Source organism: Leptinotarsa decemlineata, unplaced genomic scaffold, assembly GCF_025532065.1.
Source record: "Leptinotarsa decemlineata unplaced genomic scaffold, Ldec_3_MD MMD2_tig00001719_RagTag_RagTag, whole genome shotgun sequence".
Taxonomy (NCBI): Eukaryota; Metazoa; Arthropoda; class Insecta; order Coleoptera; family Chrysomelidae; genus Leptinotarsa; species Leptinotarsa decemlineata.
This window is the reverse complement of record NW_027412569.1, coordinates 8,686,071-8,708,957: the sequence shown is the minus strand read 5'-3', so window position 1 is coordinate 8,708,957 and position 22,887 is coordinate 8,686,071. Positions and strand designations below refer to the sequence as shown.

Sequence of the window (22,887 nt, the reverse complement as noted above, 5' to 3'; positions counted from 1 at the left end):
TCGGTGGCGCTTAAGTTGAAATCATTTTGGGGATGATCAGAATAGTACTTATTTATACTTAAATGAAATGAATAGAAACACATTTGTCTAAATACCACTGGTAAATTTTATTTATACGACCGGTTTCGGGTTTGACCCCATTATCAAGCTATTTGGAAAGCTATTCTGGAATACCATCGGAAAACGAATCTACATGTTTCTAGAAATGATATGAAGTCGAGAAAGGTTTATGCAATCAAGCTGCTGGAAAATAATTTCATGAAAGTCAGAAGATAAATAGATAAGTACTATTCTGATCATTCCTGATCATTCCCATATTGACTAGATAAGTACTATTCTGATCATTTTCATATTGATTTCAATTCAAGAGCCACCGGTAGAAAGCTGTTTCAGCCTATTGGGCATCGCCAGTACCGGGCAGGCGGTCCTCGGTTGAAGACAAAAAGCTCTGCCTCTAAATGAGCTTTTTGTACACCAAATTAATATCACCGGTCCAACCTTCACCAATCAGGACCATGCAAAAATGGCCTTCGTCGATTTCATCGAATTCCGTGCATGAAATCGGACAAAACTTTTGAAACAACTAAATACTAGGATTTAGGCAAGAGGGATCCCGGTTGATGGAATATTTTGTCAACTCTGCATCTTTTACTTGAAATCGTTTTTGAATTTTGAAATAAATTATATGGCTGACATAATGTGTTGATACATTTCCACATCGAGAAAAAAACATTTCAAAACTAGATTTCGATACATATATTTATTATTAAATATAAATTGGTACAGGTAAAGTGTAGGGAATATATTTATCTAGTTGATCTATATCATTCAAGTCCAACTTGTTTTCTTCATCGGAATGCTCTCTCCAAAACGATGAATCTTCTCTAGACAGCTTTCGACACCAACCCTTAAAAAGTGATTAATCTCTTCAGAGGACAAACTTTTATACTTTGGAAAATATTCAAAGATCCTTACAGTACTTAAAAAATATTCAACTTCTCGTAACTTGATTTGATTTCTATTCATTAGTGGTATTAGCCAGTGGAGTAGTTGTTTTCTGATAGCCCATTCAGCCCATTCAACCTACTGTGTAGGTATATTCGAGACTGGCTTGAACGTTTAAAGTTCATTTCTTTAGATTTGTTTACTGCCAGTTTTCAAGCATAGCCCACTGACTAATAAGAAAATATTCCATGGAAAAACCAATGGTATCAAGGTCAGTATAGAAAGTAGGCTGTTCTTACCAATTCACTATGCTTCATGTACAGCAACTCTAAGTCATTGAGATACATCTCCGCATATTTTTTGCCTATTTTCAGAAGTTTCAAGCCTCCCCTGTAATCGTTGTACCTTGCAATCCTATAATAGGCTTTCATATGATAAAGTCTGCAAGAATTGTGGAATATGATTAATGTAACTGCAACATATGAATGATGAAATAAATCAATACTGAGTGAAAACTAAGTTAAAAAAACAAAATAATTTTGCAGTAACAAAAAGAAAATAACTGGACGATATTTGATTTGGGGAGCCAAGAGATAATACATGTTTCATTTGATTACTAACCTAGGAATAACAACTTGACAATATTTCGAACCCTTGTCGTAATGTTTGAAAAGCTCAATCAGTCGTTCGTTAGTTCTGGCAATTGCCTTCAAGTTTTTTTTATCCATTTTGTTTACTAAATATATAATTAGGCCCTCGATCAGATAGAGGCCAGTAATGAAGTTTTGAACAGAATCTCCTACATCCCGTATTTTGAAATCCCAAGCTACCTTCTGCCACACCATAGAAGCTTCCCAATTGTTGTTTCTTACTTCCCTAAAAAAAAGTCAAAGAAGAAATCATCTAGAAAATCATCATCAAGATTCATCACGTTCACTCATCAAGAAGATTCATCAAGAAATCACCTATCAGGCCTCGGCAATTGCTACCTTGTTTTTTTGAGACTCAAGATATTTTAACATTTGTCAGATTCATTAAATTCATCATATATCATTATCATAATATACAGGGTGTCCCTGGACTTCCTCTTTTCCTCTCGGGAATGTATAGATGGGGTCAAAATATCACCAGTACTTCATATAACTTTTTTTCCTAAAATCCTTCGTTACCAAGTAACGGGCCCTCGAAGTTACAAAATGAAAAATGTTTTTCTTTGATAACTTTTCAAGTGAATATTCAAAATCATCCAAATTTTGGTAATTGACTAAACAAATGAATTCCTTCGATGAGCTTTCATGCAGGAGTCAGTTGTTTTGCTACAAAGTCAGGAACGGATTACCCCCGATGGTCCACACCCCAAAACTTTGAAATGACAGATATTTTTCAATATTTTTCAACAAATTAAGGTTACTTGGACAATTTTATGAATAAAAGTACTCGTGTGGAAAGTCGATCGGAGCAACGAGTCTTGATAAAAATGTAGTTTCACTCGACGACATCAAACCCGCTCGTCCACCATTATTTGAAATGAATAATTATCAAAGCAGAAATAATAATGATAACGTTAATTCAACAACATTTATCCTGAGATGTCTACCATTATTCGAAAATATTAGTTTTTAAGGAAAATGGAAATGATAGGTAAAATGTTCATAACGAATTTTTATAATGCAAACACGTTTATCTAACGAAACTCAAGAGCCTCAAGAGCAAACAGAAATGAAAAATCCGCTACAGAAACTGCTCGATATGACCACCTTCTCTCTCTATACATTTTCTTAGTCTGCGAAGACACCCTCTCTGTACTTGAAATAGCATTCCAGGGTCGTTTCGTATGGCTTCACAATGTAATGTTATTCTATTCAACAATGCATCTCTTGTGTGAATAGGTGTAGCGTAAACAAGGCTTTTTAGATGCCCCCACAGAAAGAAATCCAATGGATTTAAATCCGGAGACCGCGATGGCCATGAATATGGCCCACCTCTACCAATCCATCTATTGTAGAAAATATGGTTCAGATGGTCACGCACAATCAAACTAAAATGAGGAGGAGCGCCATCATGCATGAACCACATATCTCTTCGGGTTTGCAATGGAACATGTTCCAAAAGTCCATTCAAATCGTTCTGAATGAACTCCAAATAACGTTCTCCATTCAATCGGTCCTGTAGAACGAATGGTCCTATAAGATGGTTTCCTATGATACCAGCCCAAACATTCACGTTGAATTTCCGTTGGTGTTTGGTTTGCAATATCCCATGGGGATTTTCTTCGGCCCATATATGGAGATTATGAGAGTTGATAACTCCATCTCTACTGAAACCTGCTTCATCAGTGAATAAAACTCGATTAATAAAAGTCATATCCCCTCTTTGCCTATCCATGAACCAATTGGCATATTCCAGTCGTGCTGGAAAATCTTGAGGTGTCATGGCATGTACCTTCTGGATGTGAAATGGGTGGAGCAGTTGTTCCCTAATTATTCTATGAATAGTGGACTTGGATGTATGGAACTGTTCTGATAGATTTCTGATGCTCATTGAAGGATCATCAGCGACGGCTTCCAAAATATTTTCCTCCAATACAACGGTACGTACAGTCCTAGGAGCGCCCTCACCACCTCGTTTTGGCAAAACTGTACCTACAATAATATCGAAATAAAACAACGTGCTCAAATTAATTATCAATTATTACATACCTGTCTCCCTCAAGCTACGATCGACACGCTCGAATGTTTCTCTTGACGGTACCATTCGATTGGGAAAATGCTCGGAATACAGACGACGAGCTTCTGCAGCATTACAAAATGCTCGTCCATAAAATACATGCATATCTGCATATTCATTGAATGTAAACTGTTCGGCCATATCAAAAAAATTCAAAATATCCTATAGAATATTGACAATACAATGATAGTCATATGACAACGCACCACTCAACAAAACAAAATCGCATTCCAGTTTCTCATTTTTTATCAAAACTTTCTAAAAGGTTTTTTTGTCAACATCTGTGAAAGAAATGGAACATAATTATTCCCTGGATATTTTTCACCTGATCATGTGCAGCCGTTTTTGTAGTTCATTCGTTTGCTTTTTATTAGTATAGTAAATATTTTTTCCGATGTGCGTTTTTTCAGCTAAATTTAGATTCGTGTTAAAGATTTTCTCCCATAAAATTATAATTATCAGTGAAACTCCTCAACAGTTTAGCTGTGAAGAAGAATTTGAAACATTCGAATGTTGAGTTTCATGAGATTCAGATAACTGATCAACACGAAACGTGATTATTCCACACGTATTATGTACATACAAAATATGGAATGAATTCGATATTTCATAGTAGAGTAGCTTGTTAGTTTAAAAACACCACGAATCTACAGAACTTGATATTTTTTTTGAAAAAATATCTGCTATCACAATTGTGACTTAAACTTCCATATAGGTACTGTACTTTTTGTTTACGACTTCATTTTAGCATACTTTGTATTATTCCTGTTATAAATGTTGTTGAATTAACGTTATCATTATTATTTCTGCTTTGATAATTATTCATTTCAAATAATGGTGGACGAGCGGGTTTGATGTCGTCGAGTAGAACTACATTTTTATCAAGACTCGTTGCTCCGATCGACTTTCCACACGAGTACTTTTATTCATAAAATTGTCCAAGTAACCTTATTTTGTTGAAAAATATTGAAAAATATCTGTCATTTCAAAGTTTTGGGGTGTGGACCATCGGGGGTAGTCCGTTCCTGACTTTGTAGCACAACAACTGACTCCTGCATGAAAGCTCATCGACGGAATTCATTTGTTTAGTCAATTACCAAAATTTGGATGATTTTGAATATTCACTTGAAAAGTTATCAAAGAAAAACATTTTTCATTTTGTAACTTCGACAGCCCGTAACGTGGTTACGAAGACTTTTAGGAAAAAAAGTTATATGAAGTACTGGTGATATTTTGACCCCATCTATACATTCCCGAGAGGAAAAGAGGAAGTCCAGGGACACCCTGTATATTAACTATAGATATGTTCATGAAGTTGTTGAAGTGAACAATTATTTTATCGTCCGTAAAATACACTTGAAAAACATCGTTGAATTTCTTGATATTTCATTACTTTTTCAGAAATGTCATTATTAATTGCTTTGATACTATTCGGATTGAAATACAGTTTGAATTGATTTCGTTCCACTTCATATTTTGACTAGTTATCATTATGGTTGATCTCCATTGTTTTTCCAGAAACTGAGTTATTCATCGTTTCAATGAATTTGTTGTGATCGAATCATTTTCTGATATTTTTCAGTGAAAATGGCAAAAATATTTTGAAAACGAGTCATTCTTCTATTCTAAACACTTTTAGAATATTTCATCTCATAAAAGTTCACTTACCAGCTTTAGAAGAAGCGAAAATTATTCAATTGAAAATTGCAACCCTAATGAAAACTACGGAACAAGTCATTAACATAAGTCTTATCAAATAATTACCATAACCAAATACAGATGATTAGTCGCATTTTCCCGTCTGGGTCTCTGATAGTTGGTTCCAAACCCTCGCCTTGCATGAACTTAACGCATTTTGAATATGGTTCTACTATGAGTCCTGTTTCTAAACACACTACCATACATAAGGCGTAGTACCATGCCATTTCTGCAAACAATATTTGATTGAAATGAGAAGAAAGTCCTTGAGAACGATTCAGTTTTTCATAATCTCAAGATCAGAACCAATTTGGTATGTCAGATGAAACTCTCAATTCAAGGTTGGTGAAAAAGTTGAAAACAATCCTACTTTGGAATTGAACTTACGCGAGTTATCCGTATCGTTAACGAACAAATACTGGATCTCCTGAAGCATGTTGTTATATTCTAGCAACTGCCTTCTCAAAAGCACCACGTGTGCCAAGAGAGGCAACATTCTGAAGGCAAGCATCTCATTTTGTGAAGAAGTCGAAAGTCGCCAAACCACGTAACCGATGTGCAAAAATTTTTCAATTTCAGCTCTTCTCAACCTTCAAAAGAGAAACCAAATGGGGTGTGATATGATCCTTTCACTTCGACTCAATTTTTCTGTAATGTTTTTTACCTTCCACGACTGATTGTGAAGTACAAGAATGAGACAGCTTTGAGCTCTTCTAGTTCGACATACGTTTTCTTCTTGTGGCATGTTCTCAACGCAAATACCTCCAGAGCGATGCACATTCTATTGTGACCGAGATTTGAAGTGATGAAGATCAAATTTCCGTAGGCCATGCATATTTTTTCGAAATCTGTCTCAGTTTCGATGGCCTTGCTGAGGCTCCACATGGCAGCCAATTCTGCTTCCTTCCAGCGGTGTTTGATCTGAAACATAGAACAGATGAGCGAAGTATACACAGGATGAAGTTTATTATCTAGTCTAATAAGACAGCGACAGTAAAGCCCCGGTAGATAATAACATCATCCTGAGGTGGATTTAAGGGCACGACAGGAGTAAAGATAATCGTATTACCGACTCTTTAGCCAAGGAAGCGGCTGGACTAAGAATTTTAGGACCCAGTAGCACCTACTGCGTGATGTAATCTTGCCAGGATCAGCCTTGGCGACTCTAGGAAGCTGGCGCAGAAGAAATATCTGGCAATGACCAGAAAAAATCTACGCTTAACAGTAGGATTTCTGACTGGCCACTGTCAACTAAGAAAACACCTCCACAATATGGGGCTAGTGGACACACCTCTATGCAGGATGTGTGAACAAGAAGATAAAACTGTCAGGCATGTCCAATGCGAATGCCCGGAGTTATCGTCAATGAGAGAGTGTGTGTTCGGCGAATCTTGGCCTACACCTGCCGATATAAAGGGTATGTCTCCCAGAGACCTGTCCACCTTCCTGGAAAGGACAGGATGGACGATGACCTAGAAGGACAACTCCTTTGGAGTTTATGCTTGAGGAAGCTATTGTATAGCGAAACACGTGTCGTGGTTTTTGTAAAACCCTTTATAGTGAAAATCATACAATGAACTGTATTAATTCGTTTTTTTTCCTTGGGAGGATGTACAATGGGTCACATGTGGCTTAAGTACTGTGGGCCTCCCTACTCTACAGATACAGAAGACAGTAATGATGGATAGTTATGATTTCTAAAACTGACATGAACAATAATTTTGTATATATCATGATAGGTATTGCTCAGAATTGAGGAGATGAATATTCTACAATAAAATGGGCAATATCCATCTTTTTCCTCATTCCCATCCAGTAGGATTCGGCAAACGTCCAACAGAAAACAACTACGTCCTAGAGTAATACCTCCTCCCAGAGGAACTCTTGCCTATGCTTATCGTTCCTCCAGCAGCCGGATCCTCGCTGAAATCAATCGAATGATCATTTGAAGACTGGTTTCGAAGTGGTACCACTCGTTATGAAAAAATTCTTTGTGGAAATTACTTTGAATTTACGCAGTGACTTCACGGATCGAACTGAAAAGTTTATCCTTCCTACACCTGTATTCTATTACAATTATTACTTTTGATGTGTAACATCCATAACCATATGTAAAAACGTGACGGAGCATGCCGTGGCGACGGGTCGCCATGCGCAAGCAAGTGTGCGATTCTTTTCCCACTGATTCGGGGTTACCGATTGTGTATACAGTTGTGTTTACTATAGTATACATCACCTGTGTTTTATTAAATGAATAATTTTTGAAAATAATGAAAAATGAGCAAGACAAAAAGATGAATCAAAACTAAAACTTGAAGAAAATGTAAATATACATACCCATACATATATTCACATATATACACACATATATGTTGAATATGATTATCAACATGAACATACATGCACTCATCAAATAATATATCTATACAAACAATAAATATTTTTCCTAATTGATCCGGAATTTTTTTTTATTAAATTTTTGCAAAGCATTCGGTAGCTCATTGTAAAATTTTATACCTTTATATATGAATGTTTGAGCTTATTTTTGGCCAAAAAAATGAGGTACATAATTTGAATTTATGTAAGGATGACAAATCTATTAGTTTTTTTGATTTATACAAGTTGACTGTAGGCTCCTTTTTGTTCAACTTGAATATTCACCTTATAATTGTGTTCTGAAGTTTTTTAATTGGTTTCAATAAGAAATTTGTTGGCAGTCCCCATACTCATATCAAGATATTGCATTTTGGAATATACTAATGAAAAATAAAACAATTTAAGGTATTTCAGGGGTACAGAATTTATTTTGAATAAAATTCCAATTATGGGAGATATTTTTGTCTTGTCTCCATGATACATTTTTATCTAGAATAAAACCAAGAAATTCAGCAATAGGAGAGTATTTAATATTTTCATTATTGAATTTAATTTGATCTTTTGGATCAATTGATCTAGACCGTTTTTATATGACAAACTTTGACAAACTTCAGGAGGTGATTCCTCACAATATTCTAATATGAATTGTCCAAATAAATAAATGTCCGGAAACGCTTCGTTTCCAAGATACAGAATGTTGAAGTTTTATTTTTATTTTCGTTTTTTTCAAATAACTTTTGAAATACTGAACTTAATTAATCGAAACTTGGTAATAGGAGGTTTTTGAGGTATCGAATTCGAACCTGCTCTTACTCGTAGGGGGCGCCACCTACACATCTTTTTCTTTTTTAAAGATTCATAACTTTTTTGAACGTACTTCTAGCACATTTTTCAATAAAAAAATCTATTCCTCTATTATATCTACGTAAATAAGCTACTCTTGTTACTAGTCGCTATAAGCAACCGTTTTCTGAATATTTGGACTTGAAAACTTTAAGTCGATTATTTGATAATCGATGCATGTTGAAGTTATTACGAATATTTTGCATTTTTCACAAGAATGCTTTGGAAATAAATTTGAAAGTAGTTTTGGTAATTACATATTTTGTGACAGTTAGACGTTTTGTTGAAGTTTCCATAAGTAGAAGTAGAAAACACTTATTTTGAAAAAATGGATTATTTAAACAATAATGCTCATTTAGCCGATATGCATTTCGTTTATGGCTTTGCGGATGGCAATGCGCGCGAAGCAAGACGTATTTACCAGGAGCGATTTCCTAAGCGAGCACTGCCTTCAGCTCCAACATTTGCTAGTCTTCATCGTGTCGTTTGGCAGAAACAGGTAGCTTTAAGAGGGCAGCTGATATTATTGGAAGACCACGAGCAGTCCGAACCCCAGAATTGGAAGAAGCTGTTTTGAACGCTCTCGAGGAGAATCCAGAAACAAGCACAAGAGTAATTGCTGAAGCTGTCAATTCTACTCATCCACAGTTTGGAGAATTATCCACGATCAACAGTTTTATCCATACCATATTCGAAGGGTACAAGCTCTTTTGCCACGAGACTTTCCCCAACGCATTACTATGTGTCAATGGTTTTTGAGAAAATTGGCTGGAAATCCTCAGTATTTAAGATATGTACTCTACACGGACGGGGCAAACTTTTCCCGAAATGCTATCACAAACTTTCATAACAACCATGTTTGGGCTCTCGAAAATCCGCACGCTGTTAGTGAAAGGCATTATCAGTATCAATTTTCTGTAAATGTATGGGCGGCAATAATTGATAATTACTTGATAGGCCCTTTCTTTCTTTCGCTTCGACTGAATGGCGCAACTTACAGACACTTTTTAGAAAATGAATTGCCGGGACTACTTCAGAATGTACCATTAGAAATTCGAATCCACATGTGGTTTATGCATGATAGGGCTCCGCCCCTTTTTAGCGTTGTAGCCAGGGAATTCCTTAATACAGTCTACCCAAATCGATGGATCGGTAGGGGTCTTTTGAAATATTAATTTTGATTTATTGTACACTGTTTCCATTGTTAATTAAAGTGGTGTCATCAGCAAACATTTTAATTTACCAAATAAATTAATTGTTGCCAAAGAATTGAAATATATAAGAAACAAAACAGATCCAAGTACTGATCCTTGCTAAAATTCTTGAGTTTGCTAGTATACTAGAGCCACATTAATTTTTTTTTACGGATATTTCAATTTCATATTTTTTATGAATATTTCAGTACCCAACAATCATCACAGAGGTCACAAAACTGATGTTTCACATCTGCCAGGCGTCCTGTGACGATTCACATATTTTTAAGATGGTAAAAGGTGAAAATCCCCAGAAAAATTAGGGGAGAACTTTAATTTTCTTCACAAAAAATGAATTTTGTTCAATATTTTCTACTTGACAAGAATGAAAATCGCCAATTTCACTCATTTTTCGAGCGTAAAGTAGTTGTTCTCCGTCTTGCTGCGTGAATGAATTGGATTGTAGAGTACCTCAGCATCAATAACCAAAAACGACTTTTCACAATTAGAATAAAAGTTTTTATAGTTTTTTCATGATAACAATAGGAATATATCCCCAACAGATGTTTTTTTCTAAAGACTACTCACTATGAAAAACTTGCAGAGGAACGCCAAACATTCCGAAACGTTGTTGCAGTACTCGGATACGTCGTCGTCGGTCCTCCTCGAAAATACGCTTCTCGTCATGAAGAATCGTAGCATGTGCTTCAGTTTCATTTGAGCTTTCTTGAGTGCCTTGAAGAAGCGCGTCGTCGGAAAGTTAACGCCGTAGCATTTGAGCGCCTTCATCAGGTACGTGTAGGTTTCGTCATCGTTCATTTCCATATGAGCACTCCCCAGCAACGTGAAAAGCTTGCCCCTCTTCAGTTCTATCATCCAGTCGAGCTCCACCTGCTCTTTCATCGGTCCCTGCGAAATACTGTATTCAGAAAATGGAACCTCTCGGATGAAAAACAGAACAAACTCACTAAAAATAATTATGTAATATTTTTGTGGAAAGAATCCATCATATAACAGGGTTTCGAATATTTTTTCATGTTGGTATAGTCGAAGTAACTGGTATAGTGCATAGTTAAAGCTGTCGGCGATCTCAAGGTCAAAAAAAAAACAATACAGAGAAATAAAGCCGCTGCCAACTAGTCCACGTGGACTGTAGACTTGGCGGTTCGTATTGGATGAGTTTTACTAACCGAGTTTTATAATTGGCTGAAGAGTCATAAAATTAAATTTGTAGTCATGTTACGGTGACGAATAGAATATTTATAAGAGTAGTGTTTTTAATGTTCAGATCAGGAAATGATCGCTATTTGAGTGTTGAAATTCGATATTGGTGCAGTTATAATTACTTGAAATTTTTGTTATCTGTTCAAAGTATGGCGTCCTTGGACAAGTACTAATAGTAATAACGAGTGTGATAACAACGCATACTTTTTTCTGTGTAGTGATTATAATAGCGATGGTGAACAATGCGAAAAAGAGATACCAGTGAATAATATTCGGATGCATTTGAATATTGAAACACAGAGAGTATGTTTCAATGTATATATGAATGTACATCTCAAGTTTGGTTTCGAGGGAAACAAATTCCTTTCTTAACTGTACGTAAAATAGTCAAAAACAAACCTAATGAACGCAAGACGAGATGTGATATGGGATTACCAAATACTTCAGATGTTCATCTAATAAAATCATTGAAACGAACAATATACAACTGTTACAAAAACACAAAAACAATGAGATACCTACAATGAACTTTTTCCTGAAGTACGAAAAATCACTCACTAGCAGCGCTAGTAGTTCGGTAGGGGCAAACTCTGCCTAATCCTCATAAAAACATATGGTAAAGTACAATTAAAAAACAATGTTTTTAACAGAAAAAGATGTTCCTGGAGCAAAACTAACATTTGCAACTTTAAAGGATAACAATGTTGTAACATTAAAATGTTGCGTTGGCTTGCATGCCGTAATTTGAAAGTAACTGAAAAAAAAGTAAATGAATAGACAGGTTAGTATACATACTCTAGTAAAAGAGTAGCGGTAGATTCAAACTGCAATAAATGATATTGAAAATAATTATGAATTTCAGATTTATTTCCGAGTGAAATATGAATCAAATATAGATAGTAATGAAATAAATTTAATTAAATATAATAAATGAATATGATTCAATGAAGGATTGAGGTTATATCTCATTCTAATCAATGGTAATTAACGATGAAAAATTTACTATTCATTTTATGTTTACATACATATGAATATTTATTTATTTTTGGCACTGTTAAATTCACTCTCCTCGAAGCATGTATCCATTTTTACATCTAACACCATTAATATGAGGTTTTATAAATGGTATCAAAAAACACGTTTTCTTCCGGATATCAATTATCCGACGTACAATTCGCAAAACAGCAACGCTTTGTTGGCATTATACAAGCACAAAATAATTTTTTATATCAGATATATATTTTTAAATAATAAATTAATATTTCGTAAGTAACTCTGTTGTACATGCGAATAGTTATCTTATAAATATTAAATCTATAACTAGAATAAGGTGAAATATTTTTTGTGTAATCTCTCACATCAAGAAGTTGCAGCGCTTCTTCCAAGACCTTTATAGTTTGTGGGATATTTCTATTTTCAATACACACGTACGAATATTCAATGGTGGCGTTCATGATTTTCTCAACGAGACCTGTAACAGTAATAAATATACATTCGAAATTGAATCGATCATTAGGCACTAATGATACATTTGATATAGCTTTTTTGGCAGATTTCTCAGAAATCATTTACTATCCATTGAAAGTTTCTTCAGTTCTATCTGTGAATCATTAGTCATCAATTCAATTGGTATGCTTCTTTTGGCAGATATCTGATTTGCCCATTTTGGTAAGTACCATCGATTGATGTAATGTTTTTGAGAGATACAATCATCATTTGTTGCATCTATCTTCAGAGGTGCCTATGCTATTTCCATAACAAAGCTTTCATTTGATTAGCCTATTTTGCCAATTTGTTTTGCTTATTTTAACATTGGGTTTGCCTATTTTACCATTTGGCACACCCAATTTGGTAAATAACTGGTCAATTGATGTAAATCTTTTGATATATATCAAACATCAGTCGATGAAAATATATTTGTTGCAACTATTGTCAGAGGTACAAGGTGTTATATCTATGCTATTGAACATTTTCATAACAAAACTGCCATTTGGTTTGCCCATTTTTCTATTTGGTTCGCCTATTTTACCATTTGTTTCACCTATTTTGATAAATAACTGTTCAATTGATGTACCTCTTTTGATAGATGTCAAAAAATCAGTCGATGGAAACTCATTTGTTGTACATATTTTCAAAGGTAGAAGATATTACATTTATACTATTAAATATTTTCATAACAGAACTGCTACTTGGTTTGCCTATTTTGCCCTTTGGAATGCTTATTTCAGTTTATGAAAAACCATTTGTTGTACATATTCCCAGAGGTAAAAGGTATCACATTTAGGCTATCGAATATTTTCATAAATAACTGCCATTTGGTTTGCCTATTTTGGTAAATAACTGGTCAAATGATGTAAGTCTTTTGACAAAAAATGAAAGTTATATATCTACCGAGCAACGTCTGAATTGGTAGCAAATTGCCAAAAACTAAGTTGCAGACTCCATTGCAAAAAAAAGGTGCTGCAAGCAGCTTCATCGGACCAGAACCTGTCATTGGCATCGCTTTTGGCTTTGCCAAACAAACATTGAACACCTGGATGGCAAGAAGATTCATGAACTTCTAACAGGCCTTCTTACAAGTCACTGTCACTTGAATCAGCATATGCAGAGACTTAGACTATAGGAAGACAGTGTGTGTCACCTCCGTTTGAAAAATGATGAAACAGCAGAGCATATACTTTGTGCCTGCCCCGCTGGGAACCGAATCAGGTTTTTAGAGTTCGGCAGAGCCGTAGTCTTATCATCTGACCTGAAAGACCACTCATCATACAAACTAATCGGTTTCGTTAAGAAGCTCGGTTTCTTTGGCCGAGTGTGAATAGGTATGAGCCTCAATAAACCCTTGCGGGTTGCGGTGGAGGGTCGAATAGACCCACTCACTTTGGACCTAACCTAACCTATATACCAAAAATCAGTCAATGAAAATTCATTTGTTGCACTCATTCTCAGAGACCTTTGAAGATACTATTACATTTATGCTACAAAATCTTCGCAAAATAAAACTGCCATTTTGAAAATCATACTTACCAGCTCCCTTACAGTGCTCGATTAGCTGTGAATACATAGTATTCAAAACCAGTGGACAAGTACATTGAGTGTAGTCGGTAGTAGAAAATGTTCTTATGAGGTTGTAATTGTCTTTGAGCTTTCGTATCGTTGTAAATCCGATATCGTTAGACATGGAAAAGTAGTGATCTAGAATAGAGAAGTAACTTGAAGTACACTTGGGTCAACAATCATCATACTAGCTAACACAATTGAACAATAGTTTTATGTAACACCCGTTTCTCCTACGAGTGAAAAAACGAAACCATTGGCGTAACTAGGATTGAAGAAGGGGAGGGGCTACAGTCCCCAGTAGTCGAGAGAGAATAGAATACCCCTTGGTGAGCTGTGAGGGGAAATAAAATTGTTTTGATTTTCTGATGGTCCCAAATCGCATTTTCGATATCATTTTTGTCAAATAATCATTCAAGGGCTGTCCAAAAACCAACGAAAAATTTGTTGAAATAGCAGCAACTCATGAAAAAACCATAAACAAATTCCCAGTATAGAAAATAACATCCTGTCAATGTATTTATCAATGGAATTTTCAATTACGACGTAGGATTTTTTTATTTAATGGTACTATCGAACATGAAAAGAGTAACAAACAGATTTAATTAAAGTAAAAATTTGTTATATTTCGTTATAGCTTCTAGGGAGTCCTAACAGTTGCTCTGGGGGCTTAACCCACCCTAGACTCTCCTAGTTCCGCCAATAGACGAAATAGTTAACTTTTTCGTTCAATTACAGAAACATGAAAGAGAGATAGCTATACATAAGTGAGTCGATGTCCAAATTTGGCAATTGATGACAATTTGATGTTGTTGAATGTGAAGTTTCTACGGTTTGAAATCTTTTTTACCACATAGACACCCGTGGGTTGGGCTACCTATCGGACGCGTCCCCAGGTGGCGTATAGGCGAATGGCCAGGGGACTGGAGGCCCTATCCGGGAAGCCAATGTGGCCTTACGGACGGGGTTACCAGACTCTTGGTTAGTGGCAGAAATAAGTAGGGTGAGGGAACTGAAACCCTCCAAATGCCTTTGCAAAACATGCCACCGTGGACCGGTGTACCCAAGCTAAGGTGTGAGGAATCGTGCCGACAGCTGAAAGGCCGCAGGGTGATATGCGGTCATGAACGATCCCTTTGGAGAACTGGGCGAAAGCTCATTGTAATCTCTGTAAACCTCTGGTAATGCGGGGCTCTGCCAGAGGTGACCAACTCTTCCATTTTTACTCGTGGGAACACACATGAATGGAACATCAGAAACAACAAAAACAAATACCAATCCCGAAGCTAGACAGAAGTGCTCACCTCAATATAAGGCGGTGGCTGGGGATGAACAGAAATGTCCACCCCAATCTACTGATAGGAGTGAGGCTGGACATAGCAGATCACCTCCAACAGCAAGGGCACTTCCTGCGGCGGGCGCCAAGAGCTCCGCCTTGAATAAAGTCAAGGAACCGGCTGTTCGTGCAGAAAAGCTCCCTCACTTGTGCACCTCTACGGAGGGAACCCCAAGAAGGTTGAAGAAGCCGCGCAACGACAGTAATGTCGCTGCACCTTCCAAAACCTTCGCGGAGGCCACTGTGAGACACCTCAAGGTTGCCAAAGAGAGTGTGTGTTCGGCGAGTCTTGGCCTACACCTGCCGATATAAAGGAGATGTCTCCCAGAGACCTATCCAACTTCCTGGGAAGGACAGGATGGACGATGACCTAGGAGGACAACTCCTTGGGAAGATGTACACCCTCCCTACTCTACAGATGCAGATACCACATAGACACTTTTTTATTTGAAGGAGTGACGTTGAAGTAACATTTACGTTTGATTTTTACCATAATACAGTATATACAAGTTGTTCTAGAAATCACAATTTGTATATGATTGATTCGCAAGTTTCATCTTCCAAAACTTATTTGAGATGTGGGGGAGTTGAGTACTTCGTAAGGAAGAAGTATGAGTTTCATCCCTGATGTGAGGAAGGAAAGTATGCCTATACTTTCTATATGGAAAGGAGGAAAAAGTATTTTCTTTATATAACTTACGTGAGTCAGGCAAGCTCATTGAATCGGCTCCTGATCCGCTCGAATAGAGAGACAACGTATTCGTTCCACGTGAGTATTCTCTGGACTTTCCGGATTGATAGCTCTCGAAGCTGACGAATGAAGCTCTTTGGAGCAACTTGTTGGCTCCGAAGTTTTCTGCGATGCTTGAAGTTTCTGTGGAAACCGATTTTTTTTTATCTTTTCTCCTGAGGATCCTGAGGGTGTTGTCTAGACGACCGCCTCCCATCTGGGTGAAGTGAAAATGATAATAATAATAATGTCAGTGACCTCCTAGTCAATTTCTCACAACCACAAAATAATGATAATTTCAATATCCCCAAATAAAATATATGTCATAACATAGTGTCACCATTAAAATGCACACCATATGGGAAACTTTTTTTTCGAAAAGTTTCAATGAAGTTTAACTTCGGCACTTGTTTGTGCTTTGAATTTAACTTGAGAAGATGCGGCCAACTGTGACCCACTGACGTTCAGTGTTTGTCAAATTCATCTTTTTTTTTGAAAAAAATTGAAAAAGTGTATTTCTATATCGAATTTAACAAAAAGTTACTTGAAAAAGTTGTGTCTATCCACATGCCAAATTTTATGCAACTAGGACAAAGTTAACGTTTTGCTTATTTTTGACAGATATCCCCTTCATTTTAAAAAACAAGTTCGGTTAATTGTCATTAATTCATGTATACATAACAAACTCATCATGGAGTTTAACTTTTCTGATACATTTTTACTTATACGGACATTTTTAGAGAGAAATTAAAAATGTGCTATAAAAATTTTAACATGACTGGTGCAAAGTTTCAATCACTTAGCTATTTTCTTAAACAAACCTTTGATTTCGATAAAGCAGAGGCAACAAAAAAAAATGCAAATAATTTCGATAGAACTATTATTATTATAAATTTCAAACAACAATAATATTATAAAAAATACAAATGGGTACAAAAAATTACTTATTGATCTAAATGAGGTTGTCAAACACTTATAGCCTACATTTCAGTATGGCGTCCTCCACGTTCAATACAAATTATGGTCCTTCTACTGACATCTGTAACTGCATTTTTAATAAATCGGGGATTTATATTTGCACAGCACTCGCGAATGGTATTTTCCAGATGTTGTATGTCAGTAAATGGTCTACTTCGGTACACTTTTTGTTTCAGGTAACCCCACAAGAAAAAGTCTAAAGGCGTCAAGTCGGGTGATCTAAGTGGCCAATAATGTTCCCAGTTACGTCCAATAACTTTGCCTCTGAACATTTGTTGGAGGGACTGTTTTACAGCAACCGTGTGATGTATTGGCGTGCCATCAAGCTGATACCATAGGTCGTATTTAATATTTAAAGGCATATTATCTAAAACTTCACAAACCTCATTATTTAAGAGGTTGAGATAACCGACGGATGATAAATTTTCCCTAAAGAAAAATGGCCTAATTATTTGGTCGTTAAGTATCCCACACCATACATTAGTTTTAAAGGAATACTGATCACCAACCACATTCAACTGTGAAATTGGGATTTTCTTGGGCCCACCATCGGCAATTTTGAGAACTTACCATTCCATTTGAAGAGAACGTTGCCTCATCTGTCCATAAAATTGTATAAGAAAACTTTACATTTTCTTCTCTCTCTCCTTGAAACCAGAATGAAAACCCCAAACGGACATCAAAATCTCGTCCTTTCAATGTGTTAATAAATTTTGGCTTGTAAGGCCAAAATTTATTCTTTAATAAAATTATTTCTTTCTTTCTTACTTGTAATCGGTATTTTTTATAATATCGGTTATGCTCGTTTGCCCGTGTTCAATAACTTTCAAACAAATGTTAAGTTGGGCCTTCTCATCATATTTTACTTGGAGTGTGCTTTTTCTTAAATTTATTTGCTACGGATCCTGTTTCTCTGAATTTTGACATTATCCTTGACACAGTAGTATGTTGAACATTTTTTTATGTATGGTGTATTCTCACCACAAATTAAAACTATTTCTATTCTTTCCTGAAGAGACAACATTATTGAAACAATAATTGTTGAAAATTTGACAAGTAAATCAACAACTTGACACTACCATAGCTTGCATTTTATTTGTCAAGACCTACTTAAAAATTTTATTCAACGTGGTTAAGCTTCCTTACCGCCCTAGTTAGTGTTTATAAATAATCTGTAAATACTGAATATTGAAATATTAATGTAATTTCAACTCTAGTAATTTTATTAATACTTATTGCAGTTGTGTCTGCTTTTTCAAAATTGAAGGTACTGTCGTTTGTTTAAAAAAATAGCCAAGTGATTGAAACTTTGCACCAGTCATGTTAAAATTTTTATAGCACATTTTTAATTTCTTTCTAGAAATGTCCGTATAAGTGAAAATGTATCAGAAAAGTTAAACTCCATGATGAGTTTGTTATGTATACATGAATTGATGACAATTAACCGAACTTGTTTTCTAAAATAAAGGGGATATCTGTCAAAAATAAGCAAAACGGTTACTTTATCATAGTTGCATAAAATTTGGCATATGGATAGACACAACTTTTTCAAGTAACTTTTTGTTTAATTCGATCTAGAAATGCACTTTTTTAATTTTTTTCAAAAAAAAGTTGAATTTGACAAACACTGAACGTCAGTGGGTCGCAGTTGGCCGCATCATTATAAGTTAAACTTCATTGAGACTTTTCGAAAAAAAAGTTTCTTATATGGTGCACACTTTAATGGTGACACTGTATATGTCATAACATATACGTCATAACATATATGTCACAACATATAGGTCAGGATATAACAAATAACACGATAGCAATGAAAAATAAATTGTGGGTTGAACTAGACGACATGTAGACGTTTTTATTAGATTCTTCTTTTTGTTAGATGGATATAATAGCTATTCATCAATGAGTGTTAAAAGTGAAGTTTTATTTTGTGGGTGAAAAAATTTCCAAATACAAAAAGAAAATGGGTCGTTCTTATTGCATTGTTGGAAAACCATTGACTATTTTAATAATTACATTGCATTACGCCCTTCTGTTATAAATCATCAGAGTTTTTTTTCTGAAATACTCAAATTATAAATGCAGTGCTAACCCAGTTGGTATAAACACGTTTGGGAAAATGCCTTCTACCATTGCTTAGTTTCGAAACCTCCCGGTACCAAATGAATTTACAGGTCACTGTTTCAGAAGGTCTTCTGCTTCTTTGCTAGCAGAATCAGGAGCAAATATAACGGATATTAAGAAACACGGAGGTGGAGGTCTACAGCAGCAGCTGAAGGTAACATCGATCAATTTATTTCTTATAAAAAGGCAATTGCTGAAAGAATAATTCCAAAAGCTAGCTCCAGCGTCACAATATCGTCCTCTTCACTTCAATAATAAAATGTTAATGCCCATAAAATTGTCAACTCAGCTCGTTCAAATTTATCACAAGGCTCTTCAACATCGCAAGGTATTAATATCAGCAGTTGTTCTAATTGTACTTTACACAATAATATTCATAAATGATAATGTAATTGATGTATATAATACATTTGTATCCATATCTATTGTTCATAATAAAACTTCCTTGAAAATTGCTACTTGGTTGAAAAAAATCGTGTTAAAAATACTTTATTTTCATTCTTCTAGTACTAGTTTTAGACTATATTCCATAAACTTGATATCTTACCTGTCTCACAAAGTACCCGTTACCACAAGCTCTGCACCTTCTAGTCTCTTTCTCTAAGTACCTAATTGCTCTCTCATGGAATTCTCTCTTCTGATTGTCTGTCAGGAGATTGTACGTTGTTTCTCTGAATTCAGATGAACGAAAACGCATGTAGCCGCAAGACGCATATTTCGGCAAGTCTGTACACGTTTCTGAAACATCAAGAAGAAACATTTCATAACCATATCCATAACGAATTAATCTGGAACCACTTCTCTTCCTCAGTTATATCAATTCTACAGCTCAAAGAAAAACATTATTGTGTCAATTTGATTCATTTAGTTTTGTTATTGCTGTTGTTAATTGGTCTCTGTTTTACTAAACACTAAGTTTCATGAACTTCGTTTTTTTTTGCAAATGAACCCGACTTGATCGATAGAATGTATTTATTCCCAACAGTACGTTGCCAAGTTTGCTACTCTCATGCACTGTGTGTATGTATTCCCCAAGAATCTGCCTTGAGGCCCTTCCCAAGAGTTTGCTGAAATTGTATCACCAAGAAACCATTTTTGACTCACCATCAATGATCAATCCTTTACAGTCACATTTGACGGACATGTCTTCGTTTGGATTGACCAATCTCTCCTTGAAACTCAAACCCCCTTCTATGAAATTTCCTTTTGCGCAACTCAAAACATTGATCTCGAAGAGTTTTTGCACAGCTGTAGAAGATAAACAAAATATTTCAATGGTGATTTTGATAAAACACTGGCTTGTTAACATTTCTGTGATTTTTTGAACAATACCGTTGGAACGTCAAAAAGTTCGGAAGCTCTGTTAGAAGACCCTATATTAGTAGTACCCTGAGGTACGCCATTATTGACCATTCGATTCCAAAGTGACAACTGTTTCATTTACCCTGACAAATTGTATTTGGGTGAAGAGATAGTCTTTGAGCCAGTCTGAAATTCGATCATTAAACCCATAATAATGGAGTTTGGTGATTAGGCAGTTAAGGTTAACACCATCAAAAGTCTTCGACATATCCAATAGAATAAAAGTAAAGTAAGGGAAGTACCTGGGAAAGTAAGGTTCCTTTGGCAATTTTCAGGAGTACATATGTCATATGGGACGAAGATCACTGATGCTATTCACTTTTGTTGATGGCTCTTAGGTATAGGCCAGTCATTTTAGGGGGTTTGCCTAGGAAAGTGGACATACCCAGCTGTAAATTTGTATAAACTTTGTATTTTGGCATCATAAAAGTATTCTCAAAATTCACATATGATTCGACGGCCGCAACTTAAAAAATTGGGAGTCAAAAGTAAAAAAAAACGAATTTTTGCACGTTTTTTGCCAATATCTCGTTTCCAATGGGTTTTATGCTAATTGTATGCATTATCAATATTGTAGAAAATTGAATTTTCTACAACTTTTCTTTCAAAAATTTGTTCATACTTCGAATCGTTTTTAAGATAGAGGGCAGCGCGAGCGCAGATTGAATATTATTTGAAATCAACTGGTTGTCCCGATCGGAATCAGCTCATTTGAAATTTATTAATTATTACTTAATAAATAATTGTAAATAATTTTTAATTTTTATAAACAAATACATTATATTTAAATATTTTTTTCCTTAATTATTTATTTTCAATTAAGTATCAATTTATTTAATAACACCTGCCCGTGTAGTTATAAATTTGTAGGGGTATTAATATATATTACATTATAATTCAAATCAAATCTACAGTAATTATTCTTTAATAAATAAAAATAATAATAATAATAATAATAATGATGTAGTCTTTCTCGACCACCAGACCAAAACGATATTTGTCGTGGAGTTTTCAGCTCCTGGCGAGACGAATATCGTCAGAAAAGAGGAGGAAAAACGGATTAAATATCGAGATTTTCTCTTCGAACTCCGCAGACTCTATCCAGATCACTCTGTCAAGATGGTTGTTCTGATTATTGGAGTCCTTGGTGGAATGATGTCTTCTCTACTCTCGAATCTCAAAATCATACCGGCTTGCCGCACTAAGGCAGAAATTTTAGCCGCACAGATGCAGAAGGCTGTCATTCTTGGCTCACTGCGTTTGCTCAGGGCACATGATTCTCGGACCCAATGATCACTTACCCCACGGTGTGGGGAGTGGTCATTGGTTGATTATGCTGGCGCGCCCTCCCGAATGTATCGGGGCTTCGGGGGATAGGGCCTGACCAGCGCACACTACGGTGAAAAAAAATTCATTTATTTCGCTTGTTAAAAAGTACATAACAGTCGATAATTCTATCAGTACAATAACAAGGAAAACGTCATAAGAATCTGTGCTTTTCATATAAATATGTTCAAACTCAAGTATTTATGTAAATATTTTAAAAGAATTGAGATAAAAAGATGACAAATATATGTATACACATAAAAGTAGGGAAATACTACAACAGTAAAATTGATGGTAATGGTTATAATTAAAAAGTTTAAAATAATGGTAATGTCAAATAGTGACAAGAACGTTGAAGAAGACAAAAAAAACACCTAACCTAAAATTCTTCAAGGGTGTAGCAATTTTTTTCTATGAGAGCAGCTTTCAGTCTTGATTTAAAAATATTGACATTTGGCGCATTCTTTATCGAATCATCAAGCTTAAATGCAATGCCCGTAATGCAATTACCGTAAAATGTAATTAAAGTATATTCCTTAATGACTTTTTGAAATACAGGAATAAATTGCATTATTGAATTCATAGATCGGTTCATTAATGAAAAAAAAAATAAATATAATGTATTCGTTAATAAAAACTGAAAATTATTCATAATTATTTATCAAGTAATAATTTATAAACCTTAAATGAGCTGATTTAGATCGGGACAACCAGTTGATTTCAAATAATATTCAATCTGTGCTCGCGCTGCCCTCTATCTCAAAAACGATTCGACGTATGAAAAAATGTTTGAAACAAAGGTTGTAGAGAATTTAATTCTCTACAATATTGATGAAGAATACAATTAGCATAAAACCCATTGGAAACGAGATATTGGCAAAAAACATGCAAAAAGTCGTTTTTTTTTTACTTTTGACCCCCAATTTTTGAAGTTGCGGCCGTCGAATCATATGTGAATTTTGAGTATA

The 22,887-nt window shown here is 35.3% G+C and overlaps 1 protein-coding gene across 1 annotated transcript in view; it reads right to left on the bottom strand.

The window, feature by feature from the left end:
* Window positions 1–741: 741 nt before the first annotated feature.
* The window catches only part of LOC111505863 (adenylate cyclase type 10), a 38,996-nt gene continuing 16,850 nt past the window's right edge, over window positions 742–22,887 (bottom strand). The window contains exons 16-27 of the mRNA XM_074176415.1: window positions 20,336–20,479; window positions 19,779–19,969; window positions 16,100–16,346; window positions 14,034–14,201; window positions 12,365–12,477; window positions 10,371–10,691; window positions 6,035–6,291; window positions 5,758–5,960; window positions 5,437–5,599; window positions 1,567–1,821; window positions 1,245–1,386; window positions 742–907 (exon numbers count right to left, since the gene is read on the bottom strand). Coding sequence (XP_074032516.1) covers window positions 767–907; window positions 1,245–1,386; window positions 1,567–1,821; window positions 5,437–5,599; window positions 5,758–5,960; window positions 6,035–6,291; window positions 10,371–10,691; window positions 12,365–12,477; window positions 14,034–14,201; window positions 16,100–16,346; window positions 19,779–19,969; window positions 20,336–20,479 — 2,345 coding nt within the window. The 3' untranslated portion in view covers window positions 742–766. The remainder of the gene's footprint in view (window positions 908–1,244; window positions 1,387–1,566; window positions 1,822–5,436; window positions 5,600–5,757; window positions 5,961–6,034; window positions 6,292–10,370; window positions 10,692–12,364; window positions 12,478–14,033; window positions 14,202–16,099; window positions 16,347–19,778; window positions 19,970–20,335; window positions 20,480–22,887) is intronic.